The sequence below is a fragment of the Notamacropus eugenii genome, chromosome 2 (assembly GCF_028372415.1).
Source record: "Notamacropus eugenii isolate mMacEug1 chromosome 2, mMacEug1.pri_v2, whole genome shotgun sequence".
NCBI lineage: Eukaryota > Metazoa > Chordata > Mammalia > Diprotodontia > Macropodidae > Notamacropus > Notamacropus eugenii.
The window spans coordinates 397,592,108-397,611,198 of NC_092873.1; the positions used below are offsets into that span (position 1 = coordinate 397,592,108).

The window sequence follows — 19,091 nt, forward strand, 5'->3', positions numbered from 1 at the left end:
CATGCTAAATCACAGATACTACAGAGGAAGGTAAGAGATAGTTCCTACTCTACTACTCTACAAGTCTAATGGGAAAGACAACATGTAAACAGCTGTATACAACAAGCTGTATATAGGCTACAATGTCATCAACACAGGGAAAGCACTCAAAAGGGACTAGGACGGATTTCCTGTAGAAGGTGGTATTTTAGATGGAACCTAAAGGAAATCAGAGAAGTCAGGAGGTGGAGATTAGGCAGGAGAGAATTCCAGGCATAAGGTACAGCCAGAGAGATTAGAAGGTTCTTGTTTGTGATTCATTGCAGCCTACTTATACCTACCATATGTCTCTGCCCAAATGAGGGATATTTATTTCAATTCTTTGGAGGCTGTATTATGACTCACAGACATTCAGCAGTACTGTAGAATACTGGCAGGGAAAAGATGGACCTTTATTTCAGGAAAAACTTAGGGGGTCATTAAAAGGACTTTTAAATTTCTCAGTGGCAATCCAATCGGCTTCCTTTCTGTTTTATTTTAGGCCTAAATTTGTATCCATTTGGAGGTGAATAATTGTCCATCTAACTATGTCATTGTCTAGACAAAAGAAATTCTTCCATGCTTGTCCCAATTATTTGACTCACTAGTTCTGTGACTTAGGTCAATACATATATGTGTCACAACATACATGCATGCATGGGGATAGTAACGATACTTGTTACTACCTCATAATTTTATTTCAGGGAAAACATTTTTAAATTATAAAATACTATACAAATTATCAAGTCAACAAAGTGCTGGTAATACTAATGAAGGCAAAAAATTCTTACTCTCAGGGAGCTCTTAGTCTAATGGAAAAAACAATATGCAAACAATTATGTGCAAACAAGATGTATATGTGATAATTTGGAAATAATCTTAGACAGAAGGCAGTCCAATTAAGGAAAAAGGCTTCTTGAATAAGGTGAGATTTGAAGGAAATCAAGGAAACTAGAAGATAGAGATGAAGAGGAAGAAGTACATGGAGTTGGAAGATGGAGTGCTGTGTGTAAGGGAATAATATATCAGAAGACTTGAAAGGTAGGAAATGGTCAAGTTATAAAGACACCCTAAAATGTCAAACAGAGGATTTTATATCTGATCCTAGCGGTAATAGGGAGCCACTAAAGTTTCTTGAATAGGAAGTCAAAGTCAGACCTGTACTTTAGGAATATAAAATTGACAGCTGAGTCAAATGGGCTAGAGTAGAGAGAGATTTGAGGAAGGCCAACCAAAAACCTATTGTAGTTATCTAGGTGTGAGGTCCTGCACCAAGGTAATGGCAATGTTAGAGAAGATAAAAGGGTATATACCAAGGTAGAAACAGTGGAACTTAGCAGCTCACTATATTTGAGGAGTAAGAGAAAGTGAGGAGTTGAGGATGATATCTATGTGAGCCTGGATGACTTGAATGAAGATAGTGCCTTCACTAATAGGGAAGTTAGAAAGAATAAAGGTTTTCGGGATAAAAACAATAAGTTTAGTTTTAGATATATTATTTAAGGCCACGACATCTAGTTCTAGGTGTCTGATAGTCATTTGGGGATTGTTGTTGTCGTTTAACTAGTATAGTCATTTCCTATGACCACTTCTTTCCTAGGGATTCTAAGAGAAGCAGTTGGTAGGATTTTGTCATTGGGGTGTTATGATCAGTGTTGGTAGGGAAAGTACTCATCAAACCAGTAAAATCACATATCACTGATGTATTGAAGCATATGTACATGTATGTCTGTATACATATATATTTGATTTAGTAATGTATTGAATTACATTTCTTTATATATTTAATAAAATATACTTCATATATGTATACAGATATGTAATATTTTTTTGTTTTCATAAAGAAATATAATTCAGTATATCATGAATTAAATTAAATATAACAAGCATTTGGCATTTAGTCTACATTGTGCAAAGGAAGGCAGTGTCTTACAACTAGTAGTCCAATGTGTATGCTGTATATATTTCATCCGTAAAAGTTTTCCTAACATTTTATATAATTTATTGGTTTCACATAAAATAAACATGAGAAATGAAACCACAATGCCCATAATTAATTTTTCATTTTAATAGCATCATATTCTGGTTTATGAAGTTGATCAGATCAAATTAATCTTTCAAAATATAAATTAGTTCCACAGTGCCAGCTATTAAAATGAAGGAAAATGTTAATGAAGATTTTTCTTCCCTAGGAAGAGCTTAACATAAATTGACATAAACTATTTTCTCTAACCCTGAGAATCATTTTGTATTCTTAACAAAATGATAATGATTCCTTGTTAGTATGGGTTTATCTTTCTCTCTGTGAAGAGAAAGAAAGCAAATCTGCATAGAAGTCAAAGGTTTTATGCTTTTGTTTTATCAGTGAGTTTTTAACTCATTGGTTGACTTTAAAGGGAGAGCAGAACATGAAATCCTTTGAGAACCTCAATTATAAATTAGTTTTGTCAAGTCTTATATAGAAAATCATATTAATCATCTTTAAATATATTATTTATATTCTAATTTTCATTAAGGATCTCTTCTCCTAAAGATACATGAATGCTTTTCTATAGTACACACACACACACACACACACACACACACACACACACACATTTGCATATGCATATATACTACATATATGTGCACATGTGCAAAAATTCAATATCTGTTACAACAGTTTATCATTTAATTCTGCATAGTTGCTATTTTTCTGTTTTTGTTATAGGGCCCATGCACTGGAAATCAGCAGAGTTTGGCACACAGCAGACTTTGGGATGCAGTGGTTGGTTTTCTTCATGTATTTGCCCATATGCAGATGAAGTTGTCTCAGGTATTTTGTTCTTTACCCTTCAAAATCCTCAGCGGAAAAGATATAGTCCTGTCAGTCTAAGTGTACTTCCTATATGCAAGTAGCCTTTTTATCCAATTCTTCCATTGATATTGTATCATTTCTTGTTTTTTTCTTGAATTTTGGGGGGTTTTTTAATATATGGAAGATCTGTGTGCTAGTTATATAATAAATTTTTACAAAACTGAAGAGGGTAGACATGCTGAAAAAATGTAGTAGTTTGTAGAATACTTCTTACAAGGGATTCCCCAAATGCTATATGTTTCTCAAGTGTCCTTATGACCTCACCTCCTCAGAAATGCTCACTAGAACTTTTTCTTTTGCTACTTATTGAAAACGAATTTCTAGTCTGGTCATACTAAACTTGTTAGCTTCACTAGAATGGAAATGATTTCCTTTTAGAGTCATAAACAGGGACATTCTTATGGTTGATGTCATTCCATCTTTTACAGTAAATTTAACATTAGGAAATCCGTAGAAAAATAACGCATTAATTCTAAGGGCAAATAAATACATCCTAAGAATTTGCCTGCTGCTACTTCACAAATTTTGAAAGGTAACTGGAGGTCAAAAGTTAAAAACGGCTTATTTTTTGTCTCCTTTGTTTACTTTGTTTTTAGAATATAGAGAAATAACTATAAAATGGTAGTACAATAACCTGCTAAATATTTTGTTTTAACAAGATGATATAATATCATAATAGTCTATGATATAATTATAGTACTTAATATGTATCTTGAGATGTGAAATACCCACTAAGGCATTGATCTTTGATTGAAACTATAAAAGTAATCTTAAAATCATTTAATAATTATTTAATTTTTATCTGAATACTACATCTAGTAATGACATTTTAGTAAACTAGTTTTTAAAATACAAATAATTGTGAATGATTTTGAGCAAATTTTATAGCCATAACAGAAATATCATCACAAGTGTTTTCATAAGAATGAATTTTTATTTTCATATTTTATGTGGACCTTTGTGAAATAATGAATGAATAATAATGCTGAAACTGGAGTCAGGTCGGGAAGACCAAAGTTCAAGTCCCACTACTAAACTTAATAACTATGTTATCATTGGCAAGTTAATTAATATCTTTTGCCTCATACTTCTATGTAAGATTATAAATTATAGATGGGTTGCCATATGTATGCAGTTTTCACACTAAAGGAGTCACAGGTTCTTGCTATTTTGATACATGATATAACTTAGCAGTTGTCCGTTTAGACTGAGGCACCAATTTCTGAAGATACAATTTTCCATAGTGGTTAGAATCATTCAAAATATTATCATTTTATTATGTAATAGTGACCAAATGATTTAGACTGATGCCATATGTGAAGAAAAACAATTATAGGGTTTGGAATAAGAAAGATATTTTGTAAAAATTTCTATATATATAATATGATATCAGGGAAATGTTATGAAAGTAGAAAATATGATGATGAGAAATTAGCAATTATAATAACTTGTTTTTATGTAATACCTTTCAAATTGTAAGTTACTTTGTAGAATACAGTTACTTGTGTATTTTTTAAGATTTATGTTACATATTTAAATCTGTGTCAACTATCATGCATACATCTCCTTCATGGATGAAATAATATAATTGGATTTACTAAGATTTATTAAGATTCTACAGCATGTTAAGGCAGACAGAAAAAACAATATTAATTTCAATTAAGAAGATTTTTAAATAATCAAGTGTCTTTACCTAATTATGTGAGCAGTTACCATTTTAAAAAGTCCGATAGTGTTCTTAATTACTAAAATGATTTCGAAGGACTTTTAAAAATAATGCCAATATTAATATATCATAATATAATCTGTGACTTGCTAGTTTTTTCTTCTTTTCAGCTTTTAATGTTTTCACTTAAATAGTGTTAGCAAAATTCCCTTTCATGTAAACTAATGGGAATTTTAGTTTTATCTATAGCTAATTTAGTGTTGCTGACTAGCACATTTTCCCTCAGTCCTAGTTAACAATATGCTAACATATTAAAATGCTGCCATATATTGAACTAATATAATATTTCAAACACTGTGACACACAGTGTCTTAGTCCTGTGTATACTGTTTTCTCATGTAGTTTTAAATGCATTATATTAATGTTCACAGGATTCCAGCCAAATTGAGTTGTTGAAAGAATTAATGGATCTTCAGAAGGACATGGTGGTCATGTTGCTGTCCATGTTGGAAGGTAGCTTTGATTAATCAGAAATGCAAGTACTATAGCACAGTCTTATATTCTCTAATTTGATGACCATAAAACACAAAATGATGTTTTTTTGGAAGTTTAACATGCTCTTGAACAGGGCTTCTTAAATGTTTTCCCCTCCCAACCTTGCCAGTGCTCTGTAAACTGTGGATTACAATCCATATTTAAGAAGCCCTGCTCTAGAACAATGGTTCTCATATTTTTTGGGTCTCATGAGGACCCCCTCACCCAAGAGCTTTTGTTTATATAGGTTTTATCTGTAGATACTTGCTGTAATAGAAATAAAGCATCAATATTATTCTGAAACTAGTTTTGAACTAGTTTACCCTGTGAATGGGAAACAAGGGATCCTGCTCACACTTTCAAAACCAGTGCTCTAGAAAATAGTAAATGTCACCAGGAAATGATACTTACTTACTTTATAATCCTATCTAGCCACTCATTCATTTTTTCTCATAAATTATTTTAAAATTTCTGTGACTCTGATACGTGTCTAAAAAAGTGGAGATAATACAAATTTTTGCTGACTTGTGAGGAATATTATGAGGATTGAGCTTTTCAACATGTGCAAATAAGTATATTTCACATTAATCAGCTGGTAATGATTAAGAATACTTGTAAGTATTCTTAATAAGTATTTATACTAATAAGTGGATCATTAGCTTTTTTAAGACTACCACATTATGTGGTATTTTTAAGCCTATGGATTTTTAAATGATCATTCATACACTATGCTCTTGGGCAAAGAAATTTTCATTTTAATGTTCTTTTTTTACAGAAATTTTCTCAAATAAATCTATCAACTAGTTTCAACTATGCTGGGGTAAAACCTTTATTTAAGTTGATATAATTAGACATTCTAGTTTGAGAAGTGGCAACAGTAATTTTAATCACATTGTGACTATTGGTGTCCATTGGCACTAGAATAGGTAACTCTGGGCAACATGGCACTGTATGCTTATCTTCAGTGTTTCTTCTTTTTTCCTCCAGATGTTCCATTTATCTCAATCACTTTCTTTTGCCACAATTATTTTTCTTCATCTTTTATCCTTATCCGTGTTTTAGAAGGCCAACAGTATCCACAAACATTGTGTAAACTGTATTTACTTGGTTAAAGAGATTCCTGGCCTAATGTGTGAGCATGTTAAATATACTTTGCATTTGATGCAGTTGTTGACCAGCAATAGTTTCTGCATGTCGTGTTGCCATGAATTTCCAGTTCCCTGACATAGGTTTGAAGTTCTGTCCAAATAAATATCTTGAGACCTTTACTCTATAAAAGTCGTTCGTGTATTGCTAATTATATAACATTTTTCAGTCCAACTAATGAGTACATTTGGTGATTCTATAAATTGCCATAATGTCTAATCTCCCTTAACATACTACAGCTTTATTATGCCCCATTAGCAGAGACCTTTGTGGAGTAAACCAAGGTTTAAAGACACTGGAAACATCCTTAGAGTTATCTTTTACTGTAGAGGCAGCATAGTGTCCAGCAGTTAACCTCTTTTTCTATTCTATAGTACTTACCTTTTTTATATGTATAAAATGGGACAGAATATTGATTTTCATCCTATTATACCAAAAATATTGTTGGGGAAGCATGTCCTACTAGCATTTACCTTTCAGACCATAGTGATTCTGTATGTCTTATTGTTCAACATGAAAGTATGATATGTTAGACAAAAAAAATAAACAGGTGTCTTGTATCTCCATACAGGCAAATATATTTCATCTAATATGTTTACTTATTATCTCTTTCTCTTGCTAAAGTATATTCATTTTGAACAAATAAAATTATCTTACCTGCAGGTAATGTTGTTAATGGAACCATTGGCAAACAGATGGTTGATATGCTGGTAGAATCTTCCAACAACGTAGAGATGATTCTGAAGTTTTTTGATATGTTTTTAAAACTAAAGGATTTAACTTCTTCAGATACATTCAAAGAATATGACCCTGATGGCAAGGGCATCATTTCCAAGAGGGACTTCCATAAAGCAATGGAGAGTCATAAGCACTACACTCAATCTGAAACTGAATTTCTTCTGTCTTGTGCGGAAACAGATGAAAATGAAACCTTAGACTATGAAGAGTTTGTGAAACGTTTCCATGAACCTGCCAAGGACATTGGCTTCAATGTTGCTGTCCTCCTGACCAACCTTTCTGAACACATGCCCAACGATACCAGACTGCAGACTTTCCTTGAATTAGCAGAGAGTGTACTGAATTATTTTCAGCCTTTTCTAGGCCGCATTGAGATCATGGGTAGTGCAAAACGCATTGAAAGAGTTTATTTTGAAATTAGTGAGTCCAGCAGAACTCAGTGGGAGAAGCCACAAGTCAAAGAGTCCAAAAGGCAGTTTATTTTCGATGTGGTCAATGAAGGAGGGGAGAAGGAAAAGATGGAACTTTTTGTTAATTTCTGTGAGGATACCATCTTTGAAATGCAGCTAGCTGCACAGATCTCAGAATCAGATTTGAATGAACGGTCAGTGAACAAAGAAGAAATTGAAAAAGAGAAACCTGAAGAACAGGAACCTCGAATGGGCTTTTTTTCCATTATGACTGTTAAATCAGCTCTCCTTGCCCTTAGGTACAACATCTTAACCCTCATGAGAATGCTCAGTTTAAAGAGCCTAAAAAAACAGATGAAGAGAATAAAAAAAATGACTGTGAAGGACCTGATCATGGCCCTCTTTTCATCATACTGGAGTATTTTGGTGGGCCTCTTGCATTTCATATCCAGTGTTTTTAGAGGTTTCTTTCGTATCATGTGCAGCTTGCTACTGGGAGGCAGCCTGGTAGAAGGTGCTAAAAAGATCAAAGTTGCAGAACTTTTGGCCAATATGCCAGATCCTACCCAGGATGAGGTACGAGGTGAGGGAGAAGAGGGAGAAAGGAAAGCTATAGAAACGGCCCTGCCCAATGAAGATCTAACTGATCTAAAGGAATTAACAGAGGAAAGTGACTTACTGTCAGATATTTTTGGCTTAGACCTGAAGAGAGAAGGAGGACAATATAAATTAATTCCTCATAATCCAAATGCTGGCCTGAGTGATTTAATGAGTAACCCAATCCCTGTCCTTGAAGTTCAAGAAAAATGCCAGGTAATCTGTTTAATTCACAGTTTCTCTAGTCTTCTGGGGAAGAAGATGTTATAGAAAATTTAGCTTGATATTTTTACTGTTGTAGATATGTCCCAGTGTTTTTTTGGGGGGAAGAGGGGGAGAAAAGTAGTTATTTTTAATCACCAGATTACCTAACAACAATTGACATTTTTAGTTAAGAGATACTTGAATTCTTTTTAATGATTTTCTTCTTTTCTTAGTAGTAAGAATACAGCTAGTGTCCTGGAAGTTTTATCCTATCAATCAGATAAAAAAATCAGTTATTAAACATTTATTTATTCTGTACTGAATTCAGTGCTAAATAAGGCATTATGGGAGATGCAAAAAAGTATGATATCCTAGACTTCTATGTCCATGTGCTTTTGGTGATTTCCTCTCTTCCCTTGTGTTGAATAATCAGTCAGCTCTATTCAGTTGACTCTCAGATTTACAAGGCCAGCCCCAGCATTTCCATAATACCAACTGCCTGTTGAACATCTGTACCTATATTTTCTCATGTCAGCTAAACTCAGCATATTAAAACTGACCTCATCTGAAAATCTACTCCATCTCTTAAATTACTATTTTTCTGTTCATGTCACTGCCATCCTCCCTACAAGTATCGAAACCTTGGAACCATATTCACTTTCTTTGTTCCTTACCCTCTAAATCCAAGCAGTTGTCAGGACCTATAAATTCTATATCCACAATATCTCTTGTCCCTCCTTTTCTGTATTGCCACCACATTAGTTCAGGTCCTCATCACATCTTACCTGGACTATTGGGACAGCCTCGTGCCTTTCTCTGTCTCACCAGTCCATCCATCATAGAACCATCAAATTAATCTTCCTAATAGACAGATTTAGGTGCTATATTCCTCACTAAAAACATCTTCTCTGTCTCCCTATTGCCTGTAGTACAAAACATAAGCTTTAATTTGGTATTTTAAACCCTAGACAATCTGTTTTCAACATCCCCAATTTTATTTCACTTTACTTCATGTATTTTACTTTTCAGTAAAACCAGACTCCCACATCTTTTCTAATTTCATTCTTCCCATTGCTACTCCCACATGCCTGTGCAGGCCTTTCATAATTCCTTTAATATACTGTGTATTCCAAAAGTCTAAGTGCCATTTTAATTTATTGAAGCTTCTGCCTCATTTCTAAGTAACAATATCTTTTTCTTCCTTCAAAGCTGAGCTCAGATTCCCCCATTTTCTCTGAAACTTTACCAGGTTTTACCACGTGAACATGTTTTCTTTCTCCTCATATTTTCCTAAAGCATTTTGTTTAGATGGCTCCTTTGGTCCTACCATACTCTAACTTGTCTTATACCTATTTATTTACGCGTTATAATCCTACCCCTTCACCAAACTGGAAAGTGCCCCTTAAGAGCAGAATCTGCAACATCTCTGTGTTTGTATCCCCAGTACCTAGGACAGAATTTTGCACACAGGCATTTAATAAGTATTCATTGAATTGATTAAGATGAACTACATAAGTAGTTAATGCATAATTACATGCATAATTAAATGTTAAACTGTTTTAATATATTCAGCTGTTCAACAGGTATTAATAAATCATTGTGAGCTAGAGTAGTCCTTACGTTAAAATTCCATGTAGGGCATAAAGCCAGTGGGGATTCAACTGTTCCTTGAAAGATGAGTAAAATTTGTCTACAAAGAAGGGATAATAAGGGAGAAAAGGGCATTCCTGGGTGGGAGATGAATGATACAAGCTAAATCATGGAGATGAAAATGAGCGTGGTATGTGTGAAAGACAGTCAAGAAATCAACACAACTGAAACAGAGAGTGTGTCATTTGAATGGAGTTGAATGCAGATGGAACAGATTAGATTTGATGCTAGAGGTACTGGGGAATCATTGTCCATTAATGTTTGGCATGAGTGTATGTCTCTTTAACCTCATCTCTAGATTACATGCAATATTTCTTAAATTTTCTTTATTCCCACTGATCCTTTCAAGGAACAGAAAGTGAAAGAAGATGAAAAGGAAGAGAAAGAAGAAACTAAATCCGAACCTGAAAAAGCAGAGTAGGTATAATGGTACATGCTACTCTTTCTTTGGCTTCAAAAACTTTTTTTTTAAAGTCTTCCTCCTCCCTGCCTAGATATGAATGAGTAATCTCAATGCACCTTGCAAAAGTCTTTTCAGCTCTAAATCTGTGATCTTATGATCTCAGAAAGCATCAGACCTGAATGAAGTTTATAGCAGTGCAATCGGTTCTAATAAAATAATTTCACTGACTTAAACCAGACAACTTAACTGATATTGAGCTGTCTTAGTTCTGGCACATCATTCTCAGCCCTCCTCAGGCTGTAATGTCTTTAGTTTATAACTGTAGGCATTGAGAGCCTTTGATGTTTTTCATGTCTTTTCTTACCTTCCCATAAAAACCAAGAATTTCATTTATACATTATTTTGTGCCCTATGCTAGGGTAGCTTGAGAAAAAAATGTCTCTTATATGATGCTATCCAATGAATATTTGATGAACCCAAAGCTCCTACATGTAGTCTGTGAAATTTTAATTACTGTGTATTGAGTCTATCTGTCTTGTTTAGGCAAGTGAATGAAAAGATTTGTTTAGTTAAACACTGTAGACTCTCATTTTAGAATATTTTGAATTTTTAAACTAACACTGTCAATCATTACAGTCATATAATAAATGCCTAGTTATAAGACGATGAAAGCATGTCACTTTAGTTTTTCCATATCATTGATTTTCTGCTAATTGTAGCGTCCTATAAATCTCTACATTTTCTTGAGGTATTGTATATCTTTTTCACCTTCATTTTTATTTTCTGCTGAGCTTATTGCTTTTGCTAGACTGGCTTCAGCTTCCTATCCCATACCAGACACACACCCCACATGGTCATATATCCTAAAATATTCATATACCCTGAGATGAAGATTGAACAATTTGGTTTAAGCATATGTATCAGAAATGAATGCACATATCCACCTTAGATATTTCAAAATAGCAGAAAAATATTTAGGAGAAGCCTAAATTTTTATCACTAATACATAAACATATCAGAAGGTCTGATGATTCTGCGCTGTCATATTTGAGGTGTCCAATACAATGCTTTGTTAAATTATATACCAGAAAATGAATATATTGAGGTTGTATATACCTGTGAAGCAAACCTGTCCATGTTTATAATGCTCTTTTTTGAAAAGCTGCAAGACCAACAACCAAAAAACCCTCTCAAATACCCACAATTCATTTTTCCTTCTATCAAATTGGTATCCTAAACCCTCATAATACCAGTTATGTTACTCTTTGCACTTGATATGTAGTGGCTTTAAAATTTTAGAAAGAATCTGTTGCACTTTCACTGGCTGTCATCTACAATTGGAATGGTCTCTCCTCATCTCCACCTCCTGGCTTCTCTGGCTTGCCTCATGTTTCAGCTAATATCCTATCTTCTACAGGAAACCTCTCTTGATACCTTATGATTCTAGTGCCTTCCCTCTGTTTATTACTTCTAATGTAACCTGTATATAGCTTATTTGTATAGTGTTGTTTGCGTATTGTCTCCACCATTCAACTCTGAACTCCTCCAAGGAATGGAGTGTCTTACCTTTCTTTGCATCCGCTGTGCTTAGCACGGTGTTTGGCACATAGTAGGCACTTCATCAATTTATCGAATTCTTGACTGACAGCATGTAAGTCTAAAGTCTCTTTAGGCCTATAAAATGTGGGGAGGGGGAGGGTTTTTTTAATTTATCAAACTTAGACTTCAATGAATTATTTACCTATAGGAATTCCTGAGATTGGGACCTTCAGACGCCAGACAGGTCAAAATAGTATCTAGAAAAGCCTTGCTTTTAAAAAGCAGCATAGACTCATAAATCTGTAGTTGAAAAAAGACCTCATAACCCTCTAGTCAAACTCTCTTGTTTTATAAATGAGGAAAATGAAGACCAGGGTGATTGTGACTTACCCAAAGTCTTGTAGGTAGTAAGTAGCAGATATAGGATTTGAACTCAGATCTTCTGACTCTAGATCTGAGTCCCCAGCTTAGAACTCTGGGTCCTCTTCTTACATAACCATGGAACAATATCAAACTCAGTATTTTGTCTGCACCTTAATCCCATCCCCTAAACTCACAAGTATTACTACTATCATGAGTTGAGAACTTCAAATCTTTGTGCAGTATTCCCCTTCTACCACACCCTCACCATAGTGAATATTGTTTTCCTTAGGTTTAATTTTAAGAAAAAAACATTAATATCTAAATATAAACATAGAATTATAGGCAATTGGAAAGCACCTATAGTGGCTCCCATTTTACTAATTATATCTGAATTTTAACAGTCTTCAGCATTGCTTTGATTCTACAGATCACTAGACTTTCCATACATTGCCCTGTTGTGGACTGAACCGGAGATAGTATTGCTTTGAATATCAGTGAGAAGCCTTTTGCTTTTATTTCAAGAATTGTGCCATGTTGTACAGTAAAAATTGTCTTTCAGATTTATTGATGTTAAAATATCACATTCTTGAATTCACATTTTGATAGCCTGGTTGTATGCTGTGACAGCCTGATTTTATGTTAATTCAAGCTCAATATTTTTTCAAGTTCAAAATATTTTTCACATTTTATGGTTCAATTTATAAATTTCAAATTCTAAGACCATAAATACAATCTAGTACCTAGAAATTTGGCTTATATACTTGTAAAAGTCTGAGTCTACCATGACTGCCATTAAGGGGAGACTAAAGAAAATGGAGAGGGCAGAAAGCAAGAGGGAGAAAAAGAATTCCACAATTCCACAAAGTATCACAATTAAATTTTTTAAAAGGTAGTTAGAAACACACTTTTTGAATAGACTAGCACATTTCAAAAGATCAAATTGTCAACTTAATTTTTTTATGTTATAAAAGAATCTTTTCATCATTTACATTCTGAATCCTAGTTTTCTGTCACTGCTCTAAATGGCCAATAATCACTTTCTCAATACAGAAGGAATTGTACATAAATTTGTAAAATCCATGGTTTTTAAATGTAAAAAACTTTAGAGATGAAGAAGTTCTATTAAACAGAAACATTTCTGATTCTCATCCAGGTTTCATATGAGAGCATTTCTCTGTAGAAATTGTTTTGAAAACTTTCCCACAAACTTAATAACCCAGATTCTAGCAAAATTTAAACATTCAAAAGAAAGAACCTGTTTTGGTTACATAAAGGGCTGAAGATTTTTTACTGTTTTAAAGACTTAGATTCTAAGTAATGAAATAGCTTTTTCATTAAAAGAACCAAAATGTTAATAACAGACATCACTGCAATACCTTAAGGATTGTAGGTAGCTAACATAGGTAATACATAAAGATGCTAAATTCTCAAGGCAAAAAATTGCTATATTGTCAAAGTTAGCAGTGCTTTTCATTGATTCTTTATTCGAGGAGTTTTTTTAACTTATCATGATACAATTCAATATTTTTCTATGGCATTGAAATAAAATAATTACATTTTCAAATTTTAGCCCATATTTATTTTACATTGAGTGAACACTTTTCAATTTGAAAATTATAGCTAAAGAGTTTTAGCTCTAACATTCAAATTCTTTCTAGAGTACTTGTATATTTTTGTATTTTTACAAGGAAAAAAGTTTTTCATTTGAAACATTGCTGTATATACGTTCTAAGGTAGAAGACAAAATAAATTTTTGTCCAGTAATAAAATATACCTAGATTGCATTAATAAAGGTTAACTCAAAGAAAAGCAAACAAATGATTCAGCAGAAAATGAAGGCAAGCTGAAGGGATTTACTTACTTTTAATAATCATTTAAATATACTAAAAATAATTAGTAATCATCGCTTTCCATTTTATAACAGAAAATACTCTATAGTTATAATCTGAACAAAAATATTTCCTCATCCTGGTGAAATGCAATAGAGACTTTACTATCTTTCTATGAAATAGGAGAAAAATAGAGAAAGTCCTGTGTTCTAAAATTTTTTACCCTTCTAATTCTCCAATGTCAGGAAGGAGTGTTAGAAGACTAAGTACAAATGTTCATCTTATTTTTCTTTATCCAATTTAATGATACGTAATAAATATAAATCCACTATGAATATAAATGTGTGCACATGTCTATAATTGATATACATGTATCTATTTATGTTTATGTGTCTGTACGTATATATATTTTTCTAATATTGTATACCTTTTGTAAGTCTTACTCCAGCTATTTGATTTGATTAGGGTTATTTTCTCCTTCTTATAAATTAGATATTATTATATGCAATAATTCTTGCTTCCTTTCTTTTTTTTTCTTGTCATAATATCTCAGAAGATCAGAGGAAGGAGTATAGACTATTGTCTGAATTCTTCCCAAAATATTTGGGAAACATAATATACTTTTTACAGAAAAACTTGTACTTCTTTAGAAATTTACTGCATATGAATTAATTGACATTTACATGTATTCTTGACTTCAGAACATTATCATTATTAATTAAAAATTACTTTTCCAACAGAGTAGTGATATATAGGTACTCTTATGTATTCTGATTATGTTCATTTCAATAGGTGGAAAAACTCAGAGAACTATTTTGCATGTTAATGCCAACTTCACCTGAGAAGTACTATTCATTTTTTTACAGGGGAGAGGATGGAGAAAAGGAGGAAAAAGCCAAAGAAGACAAAGGCAAACAAAAGTTAAGGCAGCTTCACACACATAGATATGGAGAACCAGAAGTCCCTGAGTCAGCATTTTGGAAAAAAATCATAGCTTATCAACAGAAACTCTTAGTAAGTTTTTTTACTTTCAGATTGATTAAGAAAAAGTAAGTTAGCTGTGTCCTTTGTGAAATCATAAGAGTTCAAGGTGAGTAAAAATAACTAGACTTGCACTTATTCAAAGACTTGCAAATAGCTTAACAATGCAGGAGTCATTTACATTTCTCAATTATTCCCATCTGCGCTAATCAAAGGTTTGAAGTATTTTTCTGCCCTGTGGCAGGTAGGCTTCTTTTCTTCCCAAACACTAAAAAATACAGTTTCTTTGTCAGAGAAGTCTTCAATATGAGCTCTTATGAGTCCTTCAATCACTAATTTTACAAATTAGTAATTTATTAATTTACAGATACACAAAATAAATAATTTCTTGTCCTCCCTTTCATGGGAGAGAATTGATACCTAGAATAAGCCATTTAATATATGCAGACCTGTTTCTTCATGTATACTAGATAACCTCTAAGATTCTTTCCAGTTACAAATTCCATGATTCTACAATCCTATGAAATAAAAGATATGAAAAGATAATTCTTTAAATTGAATAGCAGAAGTATTTCTAAGACCAACAAAATATTGTCAATAATTTTTCCAGATCTTTTCATTTCCAAAAAGTATATCCAAAGGTACAGAGATTTCTCTCCCAAAGTCTGAAACTCTAAGGAACCTCAGAGACTATCTAATCAAATTCTTCCTGTCCAAGAATACATAGCCATTTGCTTCTGCATGAAGACCTTCACTATAAGGGAATCAACTACTACCAAGATAGTATAATTCACTTTAGATCAGCTCTAAATGTTAACAAGTTTTTCCTGACATCAAACCTAAATCTACCTCTCTGCAACTTCTATCCATTGTTCATGCTTTTACCCTTTCTAGCCAAGCATAGCATGTCTCATGATGCCTTTCCTACAAGACCAACCTTCAGAAAATGGGCAGCAGCTATAGAATAGAAAGAGTCCTAGTTCTTGCATCAGAGGACCTGAGTCCAAAACATATTCCTGCTACTTACAGCTCACATGACCTTGGACAATAAGTAACTTAATCTCCTGGTTCTTAGTTTTCTAAATTGTAAAGTAAGAGTATTCAATTAGGTATTCTCTTAAATCCCTTCCACATCTCCCTGTCTATGATCCCATGATTCTATAGACTTGAAGATTGTTATCATGTCCTCACTGTATCTCCTATTTTCCAAACTGAGTATCCCAGGTACTTTTTACCAGTCCTTATATGGTATCTTCCAATCCTGCCTCTCACCAACTTGGCCAGCCTCTTTGGGGCCTAATATATTGCCCAAAACTGAACTTTGACTTACATACCATAGATGTTATCTTACCAGGGTAAAAAGAATAGGCCTCACATCATCTCTACAGCTGTGAACACTGTGCTTCTCAGTGCAGTCTCTGTTATAATTAGCTTTTTTGACTGCCTTATCGCTATAGACTGATTCTATACTTACAGCCAGGCCATTCAAGTCTCCAAGTATTTTCACAGGAAAGAGTAATCCTTTCACATGTCTAAAATCAATAAAAATCTTGCATGAGAGACCTTAAGAAACAAGTGAAAACTTTAGGGAATGAGAGGGAGGATAAAATATTATCGAGTGATCAGATTGAGAAATTTAGACTGTCCCTCATCAAAGATCCTGGAAAAAATGTTTTTGAAAATACTAAACTGATGCAGGGCAGAATCAAGATGGTGGAGAAAAGGCAGGATCTTGCCTGAGCTCTTCCCCAAACCCCTCCAAATATCTTTAAATAATGGCTCAAAAACAAATTCTAGAGTGGCAGAACCCACAAAAGGTCAGAGTGAAAAAATTTTCCAGCACAACACAACTTACAAGTTTGGCAAGAAAGTTCTGTTGCACCATTGTGAGTGGAGCACAGTTCAGCTTAGACTGACCCAGCACAGAACAAGCTCCAGCAAACCAGAAGCAGGCCTTGGGGGTGACTGAATCTGTGGCTTCAGTGGTAGTTTCCAAACCTCTCAGAGAGCAGATAGTAAATGGGCCAAACAACTGGTCAGAAAGAGATTACAGGGGTCCATTTGCAGGCACTGGGAGCAGGACTCAGTTGCGTTGCCTATACTTGGATCTGGGTCATAGTCCTGGGTCTCAGTTCCAGGGTGAGGCGGACCACTAGCCCCTCCCAGAGCTTAGAGCCACAAAGGAGCAATGACCCTAATCATCGTTCCAAGGTAGAAAAGAGTGCTTGTAGTCACTCACAGACCAGTGCATAATACAGGAGAGTAGTAAACACACCTCTGCCTAGATCATACTACCTAGGCAGATCTGAAAACTTACAGGTCCTCAGAATTACCTCTGAAAACAGCTACACAAAATTGCCTGAAGCTTAGAGTAGTGTGCCCTCCACTCTGGAAGCAGAGCCCCACTTTAGCATAGAGTTAAAATTTTAAAATAGGCTGGAGAATGAGCAAACAGCAGAAAAAGATTCTGATTATAGAAAGATACTATGGTCACAGGGAAGATCAAAATATATCCTCAGAAGATAATAAAGTTAAAACTCCTACATCCAAAGCCTCATAGGAAAATATGAATTTGCTCCAGGCCATAGAAGAGCTCAAAAAGGATTTTAAAAATCAAGTAAGAGAGGTATAGGAAAAATGGAGAAGAGAAATGAGAGAGATGCAAGAAGATTATGAAAAACAAGTCAATAGCTTGGTAAAAGAGACACCCAGAAAAATACTGAAAAAAACAACACCTTAAAAATAGAATAGGTCAAATGACAAAAGAAGCCAAAAATCTAATGAAGAGAAGAATGTTTTGAAAAGCAGAATTGGCCAAATGGAAAAGGAAGTAAAAAAGCTCACTGAAGAAAATAATTCCTTAAAAATTAGAATTGGGCAATTGGAAGCTAATGACTCTATGAGACATCAAGAAAAAAAATCAAATGAATGAAAAAAATAGAAGAAAATGTGAAATGTGTCACTTTGGAAAAACCACTGACCTGGAAAACAGGTCCAGGAGCGATCATTTAAAAATTATTGGAGTACCTGAAAGCCATGATTAAAAAAAAAAAAAAAGAGCCTAGATATCACCTATCAAGAAATTATTAAAGAAAATTGCCCTAACCTTTTAAAACCAGAGGGCAAAATAAAAATTGAAAGAATCCACTTATCACCTTCTGAAAAAAATCCCAAAATGAGAACTCCCAAGAATATTATAACCAAATTGTAGTGCTCCCAGTTCAAGAAGAAAATTTTACAAGCAGTAAAAAAGAAACAATTCAAATATCATGGAGCTACAGTCAGGATAACACAAGATTTAGCAGTTTCTACATTAAAGAATCAGAGAGCTTGGATTACAATATTCTGGAGGACAAAAGAGCTAGGATTACAACCAAGAATCAACTACTCAGCAAATATGATCCTTTAAGGGAAAAAATTGATATTAAATTTTAAAAAATGCTAAACTGTCCATTTGAGAGTGCTATTTAATGTTTTTCCCATCTTGAAAATTAAATACATAATTCTGAAATTAATAGTTTGCAAGTATAGTAAAACCTCATACATGATATTTTTAGGAGAATGGATTATTCTGGGTAGTTTTGCATCTAGAATAGTAGAGAATTAGTGTTAACTTTTTAGTTTTAATTTTTTTATTGAAATCTTTATAAAATGCCTTTTACACTTCCCTGTCTTCTTAAACAGAGGTTACTGAGTTTAAGTTGTTTTCTTGCTGATTTAGAGTCTCTTTTGAAACATTCCAGGGAACATGCTGTGCTGTAACTATGCCTGTGGCTATTCCTGATGTGAAGCACTCAACCAATGGGTACTGTCCCTAAAGATCTGTCTTCTTGCAGAAGCCTATGATGCTCGCCCTTTCTTAGGCTTTTGTTGGCATTTGGAGTCTGAAGGTGGAGGTGGCCTTCTCGCATGTAATTTTCTCATCATCTTCACTGTTTTTCTCAGTGTCCCTTCATATGCCAACATCACTTGAAACATTGTTTGAGATTTCTTCATTATGCATCTTCTTAGCACATACAACAAAAAAAGCAAGTGATGGCAATAAAGATGATACTTTAACAGATATTTTTTATTACATGAAGTCATTAGCTCTGTTTGTAGATTTGAGGGCAACAACTGTTTTGTTTTATCTTCATAGCTATAGCACCCAGAACTT

At 33.8% G+C, this 19,091-nt stretch overlaps 1 protein-coding gene across 11 annotated transcripts in view; it reads left to right on the top strand.

Moving 5' to 3' along the window:
* The window catches only part of RYR2 (ryanodine receptor 2), an 826,096-nt gene that overhangs the window by 747,540 nt on the left and 59,465 nt on the right, over positions 1-19,091 (top strand). For all 11 annotated transcript variants that reach the window (XM_072637850.1, XM_072637853.1, XM_072637851.1 and 8 more), the window contains 5 exons: positions 2,729-2,833; positions 4,973-5,054; positions 6,885-8,182; positions 10,170-10,237; positions 14,821-14,968. In XM_072637850.1, coding sequence (XP_072493951.1) covers positions 2,729-2,833; positions 4,973-5,054; positions 6,885-8,182; positions 10,170-10,237; positions 14,821-14,968 — 1,701 coding nt within the window. The remainder of the gene's footprint in view (positions 1-2,728; positions 2,834-4,972; positions 5,055-6,884; positions 8,183-10,169; positions 10,238-14,820; positions 14,969-19,091) is intronic.